The sequence below is a fragment of the Manacus vitellinus genome, unplaced genomic scaffold, assembly GCF_001715985.3.
Source record: "Manacus vitellinus isolate BGI_N305 unplaced genomic scaffold, ASM171598v3 scaffold_1_pilon, whole genome shotgun sequence".
NCBI classification, from domain to species: Eukaryota; Metazoa; Chordata; class Aves; order Passeriformes; family Pipridae; genus Manacus; species Manacus vitellinus.
Genome location: NW_021939396.1, coordinates 19,517,102 through 19,540,392, shown reverse-complemented (window position 1 = coordinate 19,540,392; position 23,291 = coordinate 19,517,102). Strand labels below are relative to the sequence as shown.

Below are 23,291 nucleotides of genomic sequence, written 5' to 3'. Positions count from 1 at the left end.
AAATACATACTGTGTTCAGACTCCAGGTTGGCTTTAATGGCAGACTGTCTTCAAGTACAGCGAGTATTTCTGCTGACCACATCATTTAGAGAGAAACTTTTTTCAATTGATCTGTAAGTTAACATAAAATAACTCTCCTTAAGACTGCATGACAGAATCCTGTTGAGTTCTCATCTTAGGCAACTGTAACTTGTATTTAGTTGAAAACCATGCAGCAGTCTGTCTTGTCTAGAGAAAAACCTCAACAGGTAGACTGCAGTCCATACCACTTTCTTGACACATAGGGACAGTTAGTAACCACAGGTTAAAAACAAACAGAAAACCAACCCAAAACACAGGTTTCCCCACTATTATTTACTCCCTTTCCTACTTCCACATTTAAATACAGTAATAAATATTTCTTAGACTGCATCTTCAAAAACATAAGCCATTTTGTACATCTCAGCTGGCCTGTAAACTGTTCTCACAAGTCCAAATTGAGAATTTTCTTTACTTCCAAGTAAAAGCTCATCAAGTTTTATAAAAATCTTTCTAACAGAAGTTAGTTTCCTACCAGCTGGCACTTGTGTAAGATACACTTGCAACCCAAGGGCAGAAATTTTTCTTCCAACTAAAAGGTTTTAAAAAGTCTGACCTCAGGATCCAGATCTCAGTGCATCGTTTCTGACAATCCTCCTCCTCCTTCCCCCAGTTTTCAAGAAGGGAAAGTTAAGACAAGAAAGTAAGGACCTTGAGGAAATCAAGAGGCTCCAGTAACACAATACAGAAATTATGACCAGTTCATTACTCGATGCAGTTGGCACATGTACTTGCAGCAGTCTGCTCTACCTTTACATTGTGGATGTATCTAAATGAAATCCAGTGCAAGAAAGCATTGAGGTTTCTGAAGACTTGTGCAGCCATTCCTTTAGGAGTCAGCACTATACAGAACTAGCTGAAGTTGAAAGTTAAGATTTTTCAAATAAACACCATTAAAAAAAAGGAGCCAAAGGTTCTGTGACAACGTGCAGAGTTGGACTTACCCATGCTGACTCAGGGCACTGCATGCACACGAGCTAAGAGACTAAACCTCTTCTGTGCACACCCATGCCTAGTGCAGGTTTGCTGTTTGGTGTTAAGAACTGAATCTAAGGTCATGCTCTAAAAACACCACAAATTGCATTTTAGCCTTCCAGCAACTTACATGACTTTCACCTCATACAGATTTATCAATCTTAAAATTTTACTGTTTAACAAAAAGCTGAACCTAGAGAAAAGAAGGCTTCTCAATGCAATCACGTATACATCTATTTTATAGCTACCTGCCTAGTCCCTCCCAAAGTTAGCCTGAAAAACAGTAAAATCTACACAAAGTTTTATTGCAATCATACAAGGGATACATCAAGGGTCAAATACAACAAATACTATGATGCAATTTTACATTTATTAAACTACAGTTCAAAGCACAAATTTACACATTCTAAATACACTAAAACATCTAATGAAGTCACACTGGTCTCCCACTGACATTTGATATATCTGGGCGAAAGACAATAACTTTACAAGACTTTTCTAACAGGAATCCTTAGTATAAAAACTGTGTACTTGTATGTAAACTGTTGAAGAACCCAAGTGATGGGTTTCCATCTCCACTAAGTCATCCATTTTGTTGCATATTTAACGCTCAGGGGTTGAATGAACTTGATTTTAAATTTGGACGCCATTATCTAACCCTCCCACCCCCCACTGAATTGTAGCTGTAGCTTGTTTTGCCTGGTCCCCATTAGCTATTACTATTTTTTCAAGTTTTGAAGAGAATGAATTGAATTCAAGATTGTTCCATTTCTTCCACACTGGAATGTTGACCAGACAAACTACAGACTTGCAACTGCAGGTCTAAATGAAGCGTTAATGCCTGTTTAAGCTGCAGTGGAAAAGCGGTCTTCCGGGCTCAGCTGAATGCAAGAAGGCACAAAGAAGAAATTCTTCATCAATGTGTCTGAAGCAATTCCAGCGTCTTGCATCTCATCCCTGCAGCAGAGAAGGTTGAGAGTTGTAATAACATTTTCAGGTACAACTTCACATCAGAAACCAGCCTCAATACAGCACTTGAAGCCAAGTGCCCCTGCACAGCTTGGCCCGAGCCGTGGCAGGAGGGAGACCAGCTGTGCCAGTGCTTGGCAGAACAGAAATGCCCCCACCCTCCACGGGCACAGCACAGGTTCCTGCCTACCTCGGCACAGAAACAGGCTACCAAACTCACCATCACCACAACAGCATTACTGCCCTTTCTGCCTGCAGCGATGGTGCCAATATCATACACAGGCTGCAGTTACTGGTGCTAGGAAAGCTCAAAGGTTGATGTCAAACAGGAAAAGGCTTTACAGCTACCACTGAACTCACAGGAGAGATTAGGTATTTTGCTTTCCTTTGTAGTCCTTAAAGCAAAGTAGGTTTTATCACAGCCTTCAGTTTGGTCTTAGGAAAGTCAGAAAATAGAGACAAAAAAAATCCACAAACTAAAAAGGCACATTCTTGCATTTTCCTACATTTGCCATTAAATGAATTGATATTTGGCTGTAAGTATACACTCCTGAAGGAAGAAAAAGCAATCTCAACACTACCAAGACAGTTTTCTTACCAGTCACTGAAAGACATCATGTAGTAAATCAGTGGCCTCTGATAGTCGTTAAAGGTAGACTGTTCACCTAAGGTACCAGAACCCATATTATCAAAGATCAGCCAATCTCCAACGCTCAACTCAGGAAGAAGACAGTTTTCCACAATTTGATCAAGCTCATCACAGGATGGACCCCAAAGGCTGCTTGCAAAGAGAGGCTCATCGTCCTTGTATTTCTGTATGGAAATGATCAAGTTAATTCAGACTTCAGTTTATTAAATAAGAAAATTTTCAAATATAGAGAAGGAGAATTTAGTAAGTAACATGTAATTATATATGTACAAAGTTTTACATATATATTAAATAGACAAGGATAAGGGCCATCTCTGAAGAATATGGAAAGACTCACCTTGTGAACCTCTGGGATAGTATTCAGTTTCTCAGACAATTTACTCGCAAAAGAACCATAAACACCATCATTTATGTAATATGTAAATACTGGTTCATCATCATTCCTGGTTTGCTCCACTGGAAGTAAAAAAAGAAGTTGTCTTGCATGCATAAGTAGTCCTTTTGCAATCTAACTTAAGTCAGTTGCTTTTTCCTGACAAGGGGTTCCATACACACTGGAATGGGAGAATTACAAGTATAATAATCTGCATGAAACTAGATTATAAATTCAGTTATAACTTTAAATGTGAGGCTTAATAAAATTAACACTTTCAGTAATAATCACTGCTAAGAATACAAGCCTAGAGAAGCAGCTTGCTCAGTGACATGGGTTTTCTTATGTTCTTCTAATACACAACCTTCTAACACACCACCTGTGAAGCACCCAATAGAGGTTTAACCACTGAGAAGCCAAAACCAGTAAGAATACAAGTACCACCGCATAAAAGTAACAGTGATAGACACAGATAACATATGGTCAGAACCTGGAAGGCAGAAGGATAAGGGAATGCATTAAATATATGCTGAGACAAACTAGTCTGTCCCAGCTAGTAGTGGGCAGTTACACGTACTGATTCATAACAGACACTGTAAATCCAATAAATCCTTACCTCCAGAAGGAAGAAGTTTATCATACTCAACAGACTTCTTTGCAATGATGTTCACTGCCAGCGTAAATGCAGATGAAACATAGTAGCATCCAGGCTCTGCAATCACATTAACACCAGATTCCTTAGGAAAGTAGACATCCAGCAATGGCCTGATGACATGATTAACCTAGGAAATTGAAGTCAGAGGTAAGACCAATGAACTCAGCTTATGGATATATCAGATACACAACCACTTTCAGTCAGCAACTGTCAGTTCCAGTCAGCACACCAAATGGTTACTCTGGTCCTCTATTCTCTGAGAACTGTCTTTACTGGAGGTCCACAATATATGAAAAAGATTTAAGAAAACTGGTCATTCTGCTAAACACTGAAGATTGAGTGCCATGAGTCTGAGTATGACAGTCCCTCCTCCCCACCAAAGGTCAAGCTGTGGTACACTCAAGACTGCAGCAGTAATTTCAACATCTGTCCAGCACAACAGATAATGTAAAATTACATACGAACCCAGAACAACAAGGAAAGGGTCTTTCCATGATCAGTTCCAAAGAGTGTCACATTAGAAACAGAATTCATTATCTAATACTGATGCTCATATCTTAAGCCACATATTGGAAAATAGGAGGTATTTTAGACAAGTAACAGAACTGTGAGAACTAAGAAAGAAAGGCCCTGTTTGCTGTTAGTAACTTCTCACTGCATCACTTCCACTGTCCTGCCTTCAAGGAGTTGGTCTCTAAGACAACATAGCAGTGAAAACAGGTTATCCTGTTTTATGTGCCACTGCATACTAAAGATGGCATTTAGGCCAAATCAGAGGCTAGCCAAAGCAAAGACAAAACCAAGACCTTTAGCCTTCAGTTCTAAAGCAAAATATCACAAGTTTTCATCCAGTAGAAACAGGGTTTATGATCCAAAGCATGCTAAGCCTCCCTGGTCCAAACCATGCAACAGTCATCAGTTGGACAACCACAGTCAGCTGCCAAAAAACTTGAATTACTACTGCTAAGGTTGCTTTAGATAGTAACTTAATCTGCAACATGCTTAAATCAGCATTAACCCAGTGTGAACAGGATTAAAAGAAATAATCACCTCCAAGGACTGATTACACTATCCACAATAAAGAATACAAACCCAACTATTTGGATCTTATGAAGTACAGTCTAACATGGAATTTAGATTAGGTTTCAGCTATCAATGTTAGTTGCAGTTTGAAGGTAAACACTTCTTCAAAATTAAGAGTTTCAACTTCCAAAATATTGCATACCTCTTCCAGCTGAAGTTCTGAGCCTGTGAAGCCGCCACCAATATCCAACATGTTCATCTTAAAGCCAAATTCTTCCTAAAATGCATAAGCAGAATGTAAGTACATGAACAACTAACTGCAAAAATATTTGTTGCTCCTTACTGTGGTTGTTTTCTATGTATTTATACTTTTGAACATATTTAGCAGATTATGTCTAGTGAGAGAATAAGGGCATAGTACAGCTCCATTAAATCTCATAGCAACAGCATTGGGATGTCAAGAGTGCCTGGTTACACAATTCTCTGCAAGTCCAACAGCAACATCAACTCCCATCTTGTGGCTTTTGTTATATTCAGACAGTATTTGCTGACAAAAGACTGTTTTAGGAATTCAGTGTAGCAGTCTTGTCACGTAATCTGTGAATGTGCACAAAGATCAGCAAGATCCTCAATTTCATTGCCCCCATCTGTGCATTACCAGTCACAGCTAATGCACTAACTGCAGTAATAGGAGTAAAAAGACTCCCAGTCTTCTCTGTTTAGTTTACAAGCTTCTCATACCACAGTAAATGCCAGCATACAATTGTTCAATATTTTAGCCTAACAAAAATGTCAGCTACATATTTGCAGGACAGATTCAAATGTTAAAAAGCCTTTACCAAAACTGGGAAACTAATTTATTTGAAAACAGCACACAAGGCTACTGCCTGTCAGTGGGAAGTATTCCTTAACTTTTGTCCACAATTAGTACATAAAATTTGTTTTACCTTTACCACATCTCAAAATGGAGTATGTGGTCCCTTACTGCAAGTTCCATCTCCTACTATGGATTTATTTTGAAAACATTATAGTTGGCTTGCTAATATGATTAGAAGGGGTCTGCTACTGTAGCAATTGCATTTGTGTATAGATCTACTTACAGCCATGTCAAACACACACCGGGCATCAGATATAGCATGAATGTACGTTTGCAGATCCTTGCAAGAGCCTGAAACATGAAATCTGAAAGAAATAAAAACACAATTAATACACTGAACCATATAGCTTTCAGACCAAATTGTTTCACCATGTAAAACAGCAATGGAAGCAACTGATTCCCAAGTGGCTCAAAATAAGCTTGCATGATAATAGAGCAACTGTGCAAAGAATAAGCTCAGGAACTACTGCCTTCTATGCCACTGGATTTCTACTTGAGACCTGTCTCACTCTTAATGTATGAGAATATCCCACAATATTCTCATCTTTAGGAAACAACATTTACTGAACTTTTCAGTCTTCACTACCAAAGTGGCTAAAACTTGTTCTTCAGTGGGTGCCAGTGCCGCAGAGAAGTCCTGATGCCTCCCACAAGCTCCTGAATCCCCTCTGGTTCCATGCCCAAAAGATTTAAGTACTGCCATACGTAGTTAGTCACTGAGATGCTAAAACTAGTGCCAACATGCCCCATGAGCTTCCTCAAGAGGAACATGGCTAACTGGTTCTTGACAGACCACAAACATATCTGTACCACAATGCTCACTACTCCAAGTCTACTCCTCTAAGGAATACCATTTTTAAGGCAAAGGTCCGTTTTCAAACTTATTTGCATGAATCTACATTTCTTTAAAATAAAAATAACACACAAGAGCCATATGATTTTTGTTAAAGTTGGTTAAGGCATTATAAGAGGCAGCATATTTTCTCAGTAGGATCCTCTAATATTCTAGTTTACATTTGTCATTTGTAATGATTATAGTATGTTTATGCTTTAACATCAATTTCAAGCAGATACACATCAAAACAATTGTGGTTTAAGTCATCAAGATCTGGCTTAAATTTTCTTTTTTTACTGTCTCAATGACCCACCCTGTTTTATTCGTTTGGTTGCTTTCCTAAAACATTCATGAGTATTTGATACATTAGTAGTTGAGGGCAGACAGAACAATGCATGTATTTTTCTTCCATATAGTAAAATATCTGTCAAAATTCCAACTAAAATATCACAGATCATTTGAAAGATCTTGGAACACTAGGATTCATTCCTGCCACGAGCAAGTCAAAAACTTAGCTATTTTGCCTTGATATGGTCAGAGTGACAGAGGACCCTAACTCTTAGAAAATCCAACCCCATGCTGATCTTGTTCAAACTCTGTCCAACCTATTCCATGCTATACTAGCTCTTATCCAATATGCTGTTTATTGCTGGAAAAATACAAATCAAATTACCACAAAAATTCAAGAATACAGTCAGAGAATAGGAGAGGCTTCTAAAGTTAGTTTTCATGCTGACAGAGGATTTCTGATGCGCCATTTAAAATTGCTTTGATGTCTGTAAAAGTTACTTTGTTTAATACTAGTTTTTGCTTTTATATTAGCAAGCAAAAATTCATGATTCAAAGTTAGTTTGTTGTTGTTTGGGGGGTTTGTTGCCTTTTATTTTTAACCCTGGAAAAGTGTCAAAGAGGGAAAAAATTATTTTCTATTCTACATCTTGAGTACATTGTACAAACATCTGCTCAGCCAGCAGAGAACAAAGAAGTTACTCACTTGACACCAATTATTTGGACTCCCAGCTCCTTAGCACATTCCATGAGGTGCCTACAGTTCTTCAGGGTGGTGCCAAACTTCATATTCATCTCCTCATCAGCAGTAATGTCTTCTGTGGCAATGTGCAGTAAGAGCCTAAGAGAAGGGGAAGATGATTGGGGCAGTTGGTTTACATCATCAGCACATGTGAAGCCTGAAGACTGTCAGAAGTGTGTTGATTATGTTGTCAATACTCCAACTCCATCGATGGATGAATCAAGGAAACCTAATAAAAACAATCCTGTACAGAGAAAAAACTAGCAATTAGGGGCTAAAACATGGAGCCAACAAGGACAAGGGATTTCGAAATGCAGCAATTAAGACTCTAGTAGCAGCAAGAGTCTGTTGAGTGCTGTAATAAAAGAGAATGTTACCTTCTAATATAGTTTCTCATAAAATCAGTAAGACTGTAATATGATTTTTTCCCATCTCTGACCTCCTTCCTAGCCAAGAGGAGAATGTGGAGATTACCCTTAGGTCAGCCACGTATCAGATTTAGTTTAAATCAGCATCTGGAGAACACCAGGCTGACAAACTGAAAGCATACCCCAGCCATATCCCTCCACCTCCTCTTCTGACTGAGCACATGGACTGGGGATGGGGTAGGGATGTCAGCCCATTCCCTGCCCCTTCTTCCAGGACACTGTGGAACAGAGAGGAAGCAAGTACCATCTCTTACATTCTTATGCAGTGAGACATCTTCCTCCCTCCAGTGAAAGCCTCATCCTGGGTATATCTGGCAAACTGCAGTGCCAGTGTTGACAGTTTTCTATGTTAAATTAACTCTTGAGTGGCAAAGGCATGTCTGCATCAAAACCTCTAGAGGTATACCCCCAAAACTCACCAATTCAAACTGCTGTCCACTAAGGCAGTCACCCCCACACCCCCAAAAGATCAATTAGTTAGTCATGCAGTAAAGTGAAGTTGTCACATACATGCACACATGACAGACTGCACAGAGCAGTTAGCCAGGGTGGGGAGCACAAACAAGCAGCAGAAGCTCTGCAGACAAGTGAAATAGCTCTTTTTAAGACATGAAACAAACAGAACTCAGCCTAGCCACTGCAGAACACATGTTGGCCTAACAGCTACCCATGACTTCCACAAGTAGTTTCCAAATGTCTTATAAGGTGTTTAAAATGCATTTTGTAAACAGCAACAAAATCCTAAATTCTCACACTGGTTGCCCAGCAATCCTTGTTAATTTTAATTTATACCATTTCATCTTGGGAAACTGTGACTAGCCTTTCATTTCCTACTTCTCCACTAGCACAGACAATTCAAGTTAAAGAGTTTAACTTCTTGAAATGTAAAAAAAAAAAAAAAAAGGTCCATAATACTAAGGTTTGTAACCTCACATTAAGATTAGTCAAAATCCCTTTTTAAAAAGACATCCAATGTTAAATTTCATTGATTAATGGTTATGGCAGCACTACAAGTGAATCAAGGTACTTTTTTAGTGCAAACCACTGAAAAAAATGTAATTCTGACTTCTAGAAATCTAGTAGGATTCTTCTTCTTGGGTTTCAGCCAGTCAGAGCAGGGCTAGAAGGGTGATATGTTTAGGGTTTCGGGTTTTTTATTTTTTAAGGAAGCATTTTCTTTTATCAGCTTTGCCTCTACTGAAGCTCTCAGGACAGCAAAAACCTTATCAGTTAAACTTTGCCCGGAAAAACCTAAAGGTATAAAGAAATGCAATGCTAAGCACTCCTTTCTGACATCTCTTCTTCCTTTAAAAAAAAATTGCAATCATTCCAGTGACTAAGACTTCGAAAGGCAGAAACATCAGTTACAAAAGAAGACCCACCCATTTACCAAGTTTAGTGCAAAGTTACAGATTTTAAGAAAGTGAGAAGGAGAATCACATCTTTCCTCAGCCAAAGTGTATTGGCTTCATCTATGCAAGCATAATTCAGCTCTAAGAACCACACACAGGAAGAACAAGGCTATACAGTGGCTTTGACTTCTTGAACTATGCCAAGGAAGAGAAAGAAAACTCATTGTCACTTCAGCATCAACATTAAAATGACCTGAATAAGGTAATTCTAATAAAATGAGAAAAAAAGCACTTCTGCCCAGTGAGAAATCAGACCTCTAGGAAATTTATGACAGCAAATTGCAGTTCTTTTATAGAAATTGAGCTTCTTGTCCTTGTTAAATGGGAATTTTTGCAAGTATTAGACTATAGGCTCCTTGAAAAGAAGTAAAGAGTTTTTCTGTACCTTATGAAATTTCTCTGTTCTGCCTCCCCATTTTACAGTTGCTCTGGCTCAAGAAAAGTAGGTATCCTAACTTCTCTTGCTGTGGATGTTACCACAGACAAGGTTGTCTGAAGTCAGCTGTTAGAATCATGGAAATAAATCAACATGAAAGCTAACAAAACACTAAATGCACCAGTGAATAACTGGTAAAGCACTAACAACGTAAGAGTCAGCTTCAGCATTGCCAAGGCTTTCAAATGCACTAAGTATGCCAAGGCCAGCACTTTACAGAAAAAAATATTTATTATACATTTAACATTCTTTGTACAGAAGTCCTCTCCAGTATGCAAAGCACTGACAGGTTTCCATGAGGTTTAAGTGGAATCACTACCAATAGCAATATTAACAGCAATATTAAATCTTGAGGTAGCCTTGAACAACCGGAACTCCCTCAAATAAACACCCTGTCCTCCCTCCCCCCCCAAAACCCACTCCACCCCCCCCCCGAAAAACAACTAGTGAGATGACCAGAGTCTTCAGATTCTCAATTTAGTAGAATCTTCCCAATTCTACAACTACGGTCTCAGTTTTGGGAGAAGACATAACAGTTAAATAATGACTGTTCAGAACCAAGGGCTTTGTAAAGGATGTCAGGAATTCAGTTTCTCCAATGATATTTGTGGGAAGCTATACCCCATTAATCACTGGAAAGGACTGTAACATTCACTTGGGCTCTGACTCCAAATTACTTAAAGGTATGGTCCATAGCCAAAGTATCCATGTGAGGGATGTGATGTTTAATGACTGGAGTGCCTATCAGTCCAAGAGACCATGACACATCGGCAGCAATAAAATTCTCATATTTAACAACTAGAATATCAGCTTTGATCACTTCTTTACAGAAAACAGCTGAGCTAATACTGAAGTGACTGAAAATAGAACTGGAGTCAAATTTCTCACTGCTTTAGTGGTGCAGAAATACCTGCAGGTGTATTTAATAGACTTGCAGAGTGTACCCAAACCCAAGATAGGATTCAGAGCACATGGGCATTTGCTGATAGTCTCAGCCCTGACTTCAGCTGGAGCCACTACTATCCAAACAGAACTTCTTGAAAAATAACAGTGAAGACACAACAGAGCAGGAGGAAGATGTACCTGCAGATGATGAAATGCCAGACTTCTAAACTTTAATCACTGAAACCTTTACATCAAGGTTGCCCTATGAAATCAGTTTCTCCCAAGATTTCTCCCAAAACAAGGGTCTTACTATTATATGAGGAAGTTGAGACTCAGTAGGGAAAGCTGCAAAAAAGCTACCTTCAAAGGAGACAAAGAGAGGAGAAAACCAGATACAAGTGATTTATATTAAAGAAGCCGTGTACTTGCTTGCAAATCAAACAACCCAGAATGTAGGCAAAATTAAGCCTCCCCCACATTAAAAGCAAAGCCAGAATTGACACTTACTTGGCATTTGGATGATTACGTGAAATTTTCTTCAGCTCAATATCACTGTCACAAGTCATGATGTTTATCCCAGCTTTCGCTGCATACTTGAGCTGAGAAGCTTGCTTGCAAGGATTTGTATATATGATGTTTTCAGGAGAAATGCCCAAGTCTTGTACCAATGCCATTTCAGACTGAAAAAACAGGAGAATACCAGAGCTTGACAAAGTCCAGGGCATTATCTTTCCTGAATTTTTATTCCACAAAGAAAAAACTATCCACTGTTTCTAGGGCAGAAGCATAGATTTTCAACAGCCAGTTACAAAGGAGTTCACAAATTATATTATTTATAATCATGGCACTTAACACCAAAAAGATGATTTTAAAACAGCAGGCATATGGAAGAAAATAAGGCACACAGGTAAGAAAAACTTACTTTACTGGAACATGCAAAACCAATGCCAAGGGTTCCCAGAATTTCGAGTACACCTGGAGTAGAATTGCATCTTACAGGATAAAATGGCTTTATTGGTGCCATCACGTTCTGCCATTGTATGTTATTCCTTACAAGCTTTCCAAGATCACCAACATAAAATGCCTTTTTTCCAGTCTGAAAAAGGAAGATTAGGAAAATAAAATGTCTGAAATTGTGGGTTTGCTGCCAAACAAACAACCCAAAGTCTTAAAGGATTATGTACCTTTTTACCCTGCTCTTAACTTTTAGATTTGACCTTGAATGTTGCTTTTGTTTTTACTTTCACCTAGCAATTTGAACTATTTAAAAAAAAAAGAAAAAAAATCAGAGGGAATACCTACCACTTCAGAGATATTATGAATGCTATTTAGACAATATTCTGAGATTCCTGAATAAAAGATTCTACTTAAATGCCAAATGCTCATTTTATCTAAAAATACAAATCTCTTCCAACTTTTTATTTTCAGAAGTCTGTAACTATTTAGAGGAAAAAAATCCACTGCAATAAAAGCTTCCACAGTCTCAACATAATTTATAGCTTATTATACAAGGAATAAAATCTAATGCACTAACATTATTTTAACATCTAGCTAATAGCTCATTTTCCTGAAAATTTGTTTGGTAGTATTTTAGTTCAGGAAGTCAAGTTTGAGACTGTTCTCCACATCTTGTGAAGCATTTAGTTCCAACAGGATTTTAAGAACTAAACTCACTGTGCTAAAGGTTGCAGAATCAAGTACATAATCTTTAAGAAAATGCACAGACACTCTTCTGGAACTGTTAAGTCCCTCTTGTGCACCTGTTATATCACAGTCTTTCTCAATATCAAGTCATGATGTGTGTATAGTGGATCAAAATCCAAACAGATTACTCTATATTTGTTTATAATGTGCACTCAGTAAAATTCCTGCAAATGAATGGCCTACTGCATATCTATTAAAGACCATTACAAAATATATGATCGATCTGAATTAAGACTGTACATCAAATGTTAATTCTAGCACTTGACTTTCACAGATATGAAACTATGTATGTTGTGGCTTATTGTATACAAAGTCTTTTTCTGTTTAAAAAACACAAATAGAAATTCCATCGGGTGGAAGCATACTGACCCCCTGTACGGGTCACCAGCAGGAATGGGATCTGGAGCTTTAGATCCATGGCACAGGCCTCTACCCCTTGAGCTAAAGGAGTAAATGAAAGCAGCAGGAGGCAGCTATCCTCTGTGAGCCAGCCAGTGGTTGGAGACATGACATGTTGCCAGTAGTTTACCTATTTATTTGCTAGACAGAAAAAGAATATTAGGAATCAGGATTTGGGAATCCTACACCTGAGTTCAGAAGGCCATGGAATTTAGCTATTTGCTGTACTATAGTTGAGCACTTGCACTTGAACATTAGTCCTGATAAACCAAGGGAAAAGTGAACAACTCTAGGTATGGCATACTAAGGATACAGTATTTGCTTAATGAAACTTTTTTTAAAGCTTGCTCTTTCTACAACCTCATCTACAAAACAAAGGCTACATCTGCCTGCCTCCTAAGAAATGAGTGAAGTCTTATTCAATAGAATTATTGTAATCACAGAATTATTCAAATTTCTTTCCAGTTGGTTGCTAAACCTTAGTAGCTTTTAGACTAGTTTGTCTTGAAAGGTAGCACCTCACAATGTGCTCATACCCAAGTTTCCAATGGGGAGAAGGCTAATGGGAAGATGTATAACTATAAACCACAATGGCCCACAGAACTTTTAAACGTGGCTTTAAACTGGCTCAGCACACATATTTGTCTGAACTTTGCCATATTTTCAGGGAAAGAACAAAAACAACAAAAAGGGTTCTAACTCAATATATCCACTTGCCCAATTTCACGTTCCTGGTCTAAAACCCACTGCTATAAAAGCTCTTGAAACAAAGAGATGGGAACCCGTATTTAATTACATCAGCAAGATTACTTTCCTGCTAGCCATGCTCAGGGAGTTGTTGCCCAAATTTCCCCAACAGAATTCTGCCCAAAGCAAGCAAACAGCAAAGAAGCAGAATTAGAAGAGCAAACCACTTTATAAGGTGAGTGAAGCTTAGCTGACTCTTCCTCTGTTGCTGTCAGTTCACCAGTCCTAAATGCCTTGACCTACTTTGAAGACTTATGGAACTGAACCAGAAAATTTGGAAAGCCAACTTACATGAGTATGTTCATAAATACAGTTGTCAATAACATCTGCAAGAGTTGCTCCTTCATCCAACAGACCAATGGAGTAATTTGCATCCTCAAGAAATCCTTTCATCTCAGCCGTATTCCACAAAGCCGACAGTCATAAACCAAGAAACACAAGGGATGGGCTTCCAAGCCTTATATCCGGGTCCTTAAATTATGCAACAAACTGTACAAAGAAAACAAAAGTCAGTGGAAAACTAGGCACAAAGCATACTAGGCCACTATTTAAACATTAGAGCTTTCTACATCTGATGTCCCACAAACAGGAACACACACGCCCTCTACAAAAAACCAAATATTTTTTTACTCTGTTCACCCTCCATTTGCCAGGGATAAGGATAAGTCACATGTGCTTGGCTTTAAAATAGAATTATTTTTCTAATTAGAAGTGTTGATAGAAACCAGAAACATTAAAGTTGAAAGTCAAAAGCAGTTCATTAGCTAAGAAGAAAATTTTGGCTTCAAATGGTCACAAGGCCACAGTATTAATTCCGTCTCATATTTCATCTACCACCTCCAGGCAGTTAAAAAAATCCACAATTTGTAACATTAAGTTTGGTTAATGTTGTCAGCAATATGAACAAAGTTACTTTTGCTCAAGCTAGTACTAAGATAACTAAGCAGCAGTTGCTCCTGCTTTTTATTACACCAAATAATGGGAAAGGAGCCATCAGGGTTTTATGTGCTTTCTGCACAACTCAAACATGCCCCCTATGTTTCCTAAGTGAGGAATTTACTGCCAGGTGAATTGAATTTAGTGGCAGCAAGAATCTTCAGTTCTACTCAGAAGCTGAATGATAAAGAAAAGTATGCTGGGTAAGAAATACTCGTCTCACAGGTATAATGAGTCATATGCTTATTTAAGTGAATCCTGGAGATCCAAAACAATCACAAAAGAGCAAGATAATTATCACATTGATGTAAGGATTTAATTACAGTTACAAAAACAATGGCTAGGTGGCAGACACTATAATAACAAGAAAAAATTCTTTAGACGGTCATATCTCAGTGTGAGAGTAACAGCTAAAATTCCTTAAAAATAAGACCACCAAACAAAAGACAAGCTTGTGAACTAAGTTTCACTTAGAATCAGTGAAACAAACATGAGCACTGCAGTCATGTTCATAAAATATCCATGATTTTCAGAAGTAGGTTTAGATAGGTTTAGATATTTTTTTCCCCCCAGGAAAGAAAGGCTGGCATCAGCATTTTACTGATAATTTGGTAGAGCTCTGGAATATTCAAACCATGAAGATACAAAGAAGAATAAAGCCTAACAGCAGAGTTTGATTATTTTTCCATTTTTTTTTACATACTATGACCTAAACAGTCTAATGCTTAAAGATAGTTTAAAGTACTTTACGCACCCTTAGGAACTTGTTGGTTGTGTAATAAACACCTTAAACTTTCCTTCTACAAGAACAATAACAATTCTTTTACTGTCTTGCAAAAATAGTAATACTAAGGAGAGGAATAAGCACAACCATGGTGGACACATGCAAGAGTGAAGTGATTTCTATTTTCAGCAGGTTATTCGAAAGTAGTTGATCTGTTAAACATTCAAAACCCCCAAGTTTTTTAATCCTTTCATGACACAGAGCAATGCTAAAGAAAAATTTTCAAATATGTTTTCTGCTGCATCTAAATCTACAGGATTCTTTCCTCTCCCCACTCACACCTCACCAACATATATTATAAGTATCTGTAACTGTTTGCATGTTAGAAGCCACAGGGCTGGGAGAAGCCTCACATCTGAGCTTTTCATTCAAGTTGGACAATTTCTGTGTTTCTGATCTCTTATTAATAAGCTCTCAATTCCCCAATACATTGTATAAACCTGTCAAAAAGCCTGCAAGCAAAATTAAAGTATTTTAAGGAATTACTGTACATACAAGGGTGCTACTCAGCTGATTTTTTTTTTTAATGCTATAAGCCACTCCCTACTTTCTAAAGTGTAAAGACAGACAAGAGTCCCTTCCATCCTGATCTACCCTACTGGAAGGTCTCAGAACACCCACTGGAACCAACTGCAGCACTGAATAGATTTTCAGGCTCACCAGACACCCATCCACCCAGCAGGCTAATTGCTTGTACCTTGTATTTCAAATCAAGCAGCTCAATCTAAGCAACTGCACTTTTCCTCTGGGTGTTCATCTGAGTTACAGTGGAATAGAGTTAAGCTAATTGTGTAGTATTCTTAAAAGAAAGCTTTTTTTCATAGTTAATGACTGTGGTGTCTATAGCTTTCAGACAGAGATGGTGTAGAAGAATACTCTCCTCCAAAAGCTGCCCTTTTACTTTTGGGGACACTGAGTGGTAAGGACAGGGAGAATTGGTTTAAGTAAAGCATAAGGAGAGAGGCTCTTTACCACTAACTCACCAAATCCAAAAAGAACACTTGTCTAGTAAGTCAGTTTGGATGAAGATTATTTCCTAAACCAGACTTGTCTCCTGCTCATTCATCCAAAAGCATCTTAAGGGTCAAGAGGCAGGGACCAAAAGGAATATATACTAGTAGAAATTTAATGAAATAACTTGCAACAAACCATCAACAATTGGTATAACCTCTCCCAAGCTGCTAAATGGCAATTGCTTTTTCTAAGCACATCCAAGACATAGAAGCTTTTCCATTTAGGGAAATTAATATAGTAAAAAAGCTAACATTAGCCTAATGACTACTATCCAATTTTCCCTTTCTGGAAGAAATTACATTGTCTTGTTGAGAACAGGATAGGAAGAATATTGTACAAAGAAAAAACAAATTCCTAGGAGCACTGCTACAGCACCACTACAAAAGAGTGGATATTTGAGAAATGTTTTTTTTAAGGGGTTAATACCTTACAGCACAATTTGGGACTGTGCTGTCATCTCATTCTGTTCTGACTGGCACCCCTCCTGAAGGGGAGGGAGGAGAATCAGTGATAAAATTCGCAGAAGGAAATCTAAAGGGTGGTTTAGGACTTTTTTTTATGTCTGCAAGATGAGTCAGAAATCATTACAGTACAGAGTTCAGTCCTTGCTGGAAGTGCTGACTTGCTGCAAGTCATTATTTGACAGACTTGGTGTGGTAACACCACCCATTTTCGCACCTGAAATGTTAGTTTGCACAGTGCTCCAGGACATATATTTTAAGGCAAACAAAAGCTGTCAAGTGGTATGAGACTTCTACACAGGCATGTAATTGCTTTCTTTGAAGTAAGCGTTACATCCTCAGGCTCTTTATGGTTTAACACAATGACTTCCCAGATGAAGAACTCTTAAGATAAAAGTGTACATATTTAAACACTGCAATTAATGCAGACATCTGGAATAAAACAAAATGAAAATGCTCTGAAAATAGACTAAACACATGCTTGTCATATGCAAGCATCCATAACACAACGCATACAATTTTCCTTTTTTCTTTACATTGTCATAACTACATACTCTTTGGCCTAAAAAACACACAAAAAAAAAAACCAAACACCCTTGGGGGTTTGTTTCTTTCATTAAAAATTTCCTCTGCAAATGACAAAGTCTCTGCATCCCAAACAGGCTCCCAGTAGCACCTTTCAACTCCATGTCTTATTAAACAAAATAAATATTTACAAGATTAACAATTATACTGATGTAAAAATCATAAAGAGGTAAAAATACATTAATCTCACATTCATTACAATACCAGTTCTTCAGGGGTAGCAGATCAAAGAAGCAGCAGCATTTTGTCACTGACACTGGCAATTAAGTACAGAACAGGTCAACTAGAAAAGTAGAAACATGAGTCCTATGTTCTCAGTGCAGGAAATGCCTATTTATAATGGGAGCATCTTTTTCAAAAAATATTCCAAGATGCCATTTCACCAACTTGCATCCCTATAAGTCAGTTAGCTGAATGAAGCCACTGAGGTCAACTGATGGAAATGCTGAAACAGGTGTCTTTTTGCATTACTCAAGTTACCTGTCAGTAGAAATCCACTGAGGGTCATAGAGTACCTGTACAGTTTAGGTTAGCTGCATCCTACCATTCCCTCAGGAGCATTCCACACAGTTAAACGAGCAATGTAACTGAGCAATTACGCTGAAGTAAGCAAGCAAAGGGGGTAGATACTAAAAATAATGCCCCATCCTATATCTTCTATAGGAACCAAGCTTTCAGGAACCTTCCGTATTCTTGAAGTTTGAATACATTATTCAGAGCCAATAAGCTCACAAAGCTTACAAAAAATGAGTACTCGTGTACATACATTTCCATGGTGTACCAGACCACCACTTCTCTTTCACAACAGTACAGTCACTTCCCTACCCTTTCCTCTTACTTGCTTAGTCAGTATTAGTATTTGGGCTCCCCCACTGCACCCTAACACTCCAAACTCCCAGCTCTCCTGTTCCCCAGTTGCCACCCAGCTCCATTTAAACAAAGTCAAGAGAGTTTTAAAGGTTAGCCAGTCCAGATAGCTACTGGTTCGCTAACAGATCAGATTTCCATTGCTAATTCCCATCATTTCCGATAAACCAGATGTGGCAATACATAAAACAGATTTTTAAAGGAGCAAGACTTCAGGCCACAGTTGCTAGACTGCTCAGGGAGTCAGTGCATGAAGAGCAAGACAGAACTAAACCCCAAGTTCTTCCTTAGCCAGTGTCACACAAGGACAAGAGTGGGATAGAGAAAATTATAAAAAGGAAGCAAGATTAATGGGAATGTAAGTACACCTTCAGACAGAAGATTTTTATTTGAGTTCCATCAGAACATAACATTACAGTTGTATTTAAAAGTTCAATTGACTTTTCTCCCATTAAATCACTTTGCAATTTGAGCAAGACTCAAAAGTACCAATCAGATGGCTAACTTGCATCTTAGCTGTTTTTGGGGCAATTACCTCTGCTTCAGCACACCAAAACAGGTACAGATTCCCTGGCAAACGCTACTGCTACCTGCATCACCACTACACTCAATACTGATCTACTCATATTTGTGTACAGTACATTATTACTGAACACATAATAGATCCAAGTTCAAAATTAACACACATCATCTCAGCATTCAGTTGCAAATACTGCAAATCCAGTGGCATTTCTGTTCTAGGACAAGCTATACCTTGCGCTATTTGCCACAGCACGTGACTACCAGTTAGAGAAGGAATATCTCAATGAAAGTATCAGAACAGTTTCTCTTCCAAGAGTAAAAACTTCTGTCATGGACAAAATTCCCTCCAGAATAGCTTTATAAGTTAAAATGCATTTACAGTACATTAAGATTTTCAACTTTATTCACTCCTTTCTAACAATTCTTCTCCCTTTCCTGTCTAACTACCTTACTTTATTCCCGTTGAAGTGCAAAATGCAAGAGTTCTACCCACATACAAGAGCGAGCCAAAACTCAGAAGTTGAACAGGAGAAAAAAATTTCTCAATATTTTGCTTATAAAAATCACACCTAAAAATTAAGAGCGACATTCAGAAAATTTTCAGTGTTAACTGAATTCACTTGAATAGAGTATTTGACTAAAACCAACCAGATATATGCAGCTAATTCAGTAAGTTCCAAACAAAACAAAAGGAATACACCCTCTGGAGATACAGCGAAAAGTCATGATAAACCAAGCTCATACTTCACCTCTGCTACTGCGGTTTTTTTTCAAAGAGCAAGTTTATCTACATTAAGTACCTTATTAGGAGGCATACTAACACAACTGGCATTTGGAATCCTTGTGGTCTGTAAGAAAAGTACCTGGCCCAGTAGTATGTACTTAACCATCCTCAAATTCTACATTAAAAAGCATTATATAATTTATGGGTACTAAGCCAAATAAAAACGCCTTCAGCTAGACAGGAAAAAAGTAATACTGTACAAATATTGTAAAGTCAGCTTAACTCAAATATTACAAATGCATTTAAGACTATTGTTAAAAACTACATAAAGCTATTTTAACGTAACAGAACATGAAACCACACACATTCCAAAGTCTTCCGTGCTCCTTAAGATCAGCTAAGTGAACTCATTTGTTTTCAGTTATCATGGTCTGGTTCTTCTTTAATAATTATTTGCCACTTCAAAATATAAAGGCATTTGTAATCGGTACACAATTTCCATCCAACTCTAATTTACACATTCTACTATAGCTCAACTAAAACTATTTGTGAAAGTGGATGCTAATTAGCAAATAATAGAGATAAGCACTTGGGAAGGCACACCCTTCATGATCAGCATTAGTTACTGTTTATATGAGCAAATTTTAACTATTTCAGTATAAACTACCCTGAGAAATCATACCATCTTCAGCAAGTCATAATTTGATGTTAACAGTCATACAGTCCAATTCATTACTTCAGAATTACCACTGAGAGACTGAACTTACAGCACTTCATTTTAGGATTTCTGAAGCCAACAGCCCAAATTCAGAAAAGTAACTCTATTCACCTACTTTACTCACATATGGTTAAGTCTCTCAGAACTTTATCAGATAATTATATTGAGAAAAGTGTTAGATTAATAACATTTATAGTCCCCCACCAAATGAAAGCCCCATGTAATTTTGATAATCTACATCCAGACAGTTATCTTGCTTACCAAAAAGCCAATACAAGCTGTATTTTTGGAAGTGATTATCCTCCCTGCATACAGACAAAGAGAGACTTACATGGACAAGTTAGGAGATGGAACCCTACTATCATCAGCTAGGTTCCCAAGGTGGCTCAGCGTTGAAGTCGAACTGTTCTCTATAAAGCACTTCTCCTAAGCCCTCTGGATAGTTGTAAACTTGATCAGAGATTTTGCCCTGTAGGAAAAAAAGTGCACACAAAAATAAATTTCACAGCCAGAACAGAATAAAAGCTTTATCTTAAAACATTTAACAAATGCCTTATCAGTGCCTTTAAGAAGGCTTGCAACACCCCATCATGAAAGTTTATAATCACATCAAGCATACATTTTTCAAGAGTGAATGTAAACTCTGAGCCACAACAAGTCAGATATACTAAGAACTGCTAAAACACATGAAACTGCTTGTTTGTACTAATCTTTCACAGTCTGAACTGGAAAATTTTCAAAATTAATGGCAAAGAGATCCCGCTATAGGGTAGTACATCTTAATACTGGACTATCCTCCCAGAAGTGCTTTTAACGCTGTAACCACTGCATACTTCCCCTCCCCACTTCATTCCTATTTCAGAATTCCCTTGCCACGTTCTTTCTCCCTCTGCTGTGAATGAACACAGCATGTGGGTGAAAAATAGTGCTTTATATAGTGAAACTGAACACCACGCAGACTAATCCAGAAAGGAGCGAGACCATGAGAAGAAAGAAACTTATGCTTGCCTTCAGGAATGAGGAAACATTTCAGCTGGCCCTTAAAGGCTATTACACACAACACCAAAGCAGCATTTTAAAGTACAAGGCTAGCTCATTCGAATTCAGGTAAAGCAATCACACAAATATGAACATAAAAAGGAAACATTTATTAACCCTGTTGAGAAGTTATTCCTCCTAAAAGGAAAGATAATTTTCATGGAAATAAATACACTACCAAACTGGTACCAAGCTACTGTAAAACTAAACTTTTGCTCATCTCATTACTTAAATACTACATGGACTGACTATAAAAACCTGACTTCTGGGAATCACCTGACCTAAATGATCATCTTCTCAACTGCATCAGTTAAGCAAACTGCTGAAGTGTACTTTTCCACTTATTCTTGCTCTTGGAAAACTAAACTAGCACACTCTATAAAGTACTGAATAACAAACAGAATTAATGCAACTTGAGGGTAACTCTTTCACAGCAACTCCACAGAGCAGTCCTTTCAGCTTCACCACATAAATTAGCATTTGGTAGCACACAGCACTAAAAATAAACCTCAATGCTTCAAAATTAATTGAGATATTAAGAAATTTTGCCAGCTAGAATTAATGTATATGCCTTTTATTCTTCTAAAGCAAGAGTTACTAAATGTTACTACATTTAGTTCTGAGTATGCACACAACAGTTTTACAAAAGGAGAGTGTTGCTAGTTTTTAAAATTAACTAAATAGCTCCACTATTTCCAGTGCTGTTCTGATTATACACAAGAATTTATATAAATTTTCCAATGACTGTGAATTAATTTACCTTCCAAGCCAAACAAGTCATTAAACACAGGTGCTTCTAGGGAGAGCACATGACCTTCAGTACAAAACTTAAGAAGCCATGCTTTAGCCAAATATCACCTGCAGTATTATTCCAATAAATATTCTCACATGATCCAAGGAGAAAAGTGTACAGTGAAAGCTCCTGTGGAGCTGGAATGAAAACCAACCATTTTCTGTAGCAACAGACAACTATGAGCTCTGCTGAGTTCTAATTGTCCTTGAGAATTTCTTTTAAATGAGAATTACTTATCTAAAGGATCTACACAAACATATACAAAATAGTCTGACTGCTCTCTTTTGTGCAGGTTTGCCAATTCTAAACATTCAGAGAAAAATAGTGCAATTTGAGCCTTTCCAATCACAGTCATTTCAGTCTGCTTTAACCAGCACAAAGAGGGAGTTTGCTGTACTGTGGCAGAGCAGGGCTACCATTTTAAGTACCAGAAGTGTATTAAATGTCCATAACCCATAAGGACAAAGCCAGCTTTACAAGAATTGCGTGTCATCAGCAACAATGAAGCATCCATTGCTTAAGGGTCTTAAAGTAGGTATAAAAGCATTCTTTGCTAAGCAGTGAGCTTTGAGTTGTAGGAATAATCAGCAAGGCAGCTCTGCCTTTTAATACTCAAGTGACACCTACATGCATGCATTTATCTATCATCTCTTAGTATACTCTACTAGCAAGCACCTCAAGTTTGACTACACCTCAAGCAACAACAATAGTAGTAACCAAGGAAACCCAGGGAAAAAAAATAAATTACCCCCCATTGTCCACAGTGTATAGTTTTGCCAGAACAACTGCATCCCCACAGCAAGCCCTGAGTATTCAAGAGGCCAGCTAGGGCCAGGCTTTTTCCAGTTCACAGGCCCACTCAGCCCCCCTTATCTGATGCTGACCAGCCTACAAAACCAGGCATCAATTTATTTTCTTTGAAAAAAAATGATCACTGCATCCATTTCTGAAAAAGAGACCCTTTGGTGGCCTGAGCTAAAATATCCATGAACTGAACCCTAAAAATCTAGAATTATGATAACCTTGCACATTCACATGAAGTGACAGACTTGGAGGCAACAAAGTTACTCTGGTCCACAAAGAAACCAAACCAGGTATTTTTGCGTTACAGTAAGCCTTTTCCAGATCAGAGACAGGACATTGTGGCTAGGCAATCCCCAGGGGGGAGCAGGTCCTGAAGGAAGAACAGGTCCCCGAGGAATTCTCATCAACCACTCTCTTGCTCCTGCACTACAACAACATTATTTAGAACTGAAATTTACCATCATACTCAAATTAGCACATCACACAATTAAGCCTCGCTTTCAGGAAGGGACAGTCTTAGTTCTCTTCCAGAGCACTCTGTCTCTCCTTTAATTGGAGAGATGGAATCAT

General features: G+C 38.0%; 1 protein-coding gene across 2 annotated transcripts; it reads right to left on the bottom strand.

Moving 5' to 3' along the window:
- Positions 1–1,337: 1,337 nt before the first annotated feature.
- AZIN1 (antizyme inhibitor 1) lies at positions 1,338–20,651 on the bottom strand. Of its 2 annotated transcripts, none has more exons than XM_029959241.1 (11): positions 20,418–20,651; positions 13,767–13,964; positions 11,548–11,721; positions 11,133–11,305; positions 7,429–7,563; positions 5,823–5,904; positions 4,925–4,999; positions 3,661–3,826; positions 3,009–3,127; positions 2,621–2,835; positions 1,338–2,010 (listed from the first exon to the last, which is right to left on the bottom strand). In XM_029959241.1, the coding sequence occupies exons 2-11, from the start codon at positions 13,866–13,868 to the stop codon at positions 1,899–1,901; spliced, it is 1,353 nt and encodes a 450-aa protein (XP_029815101.1). In that variant the 5' UTR covers positions 13,869–13,964; positions 20,418–20,651; the 3' UTR covers positions 1,338–1,898. The 2 variants fall into 2 exon arrangements, with proteins under 2 accessions (XP_029815101.1, XP_029815102.1); XM_029959242.1 differs by lacking the exon at positions 20,418–20,651 and adding an exon at positions 12,699–12,869 and having other exon boundaries at positions 13,767–13,880.
- Positions 20,652–23,291: the final 2,640 nt, after the last annotated feature.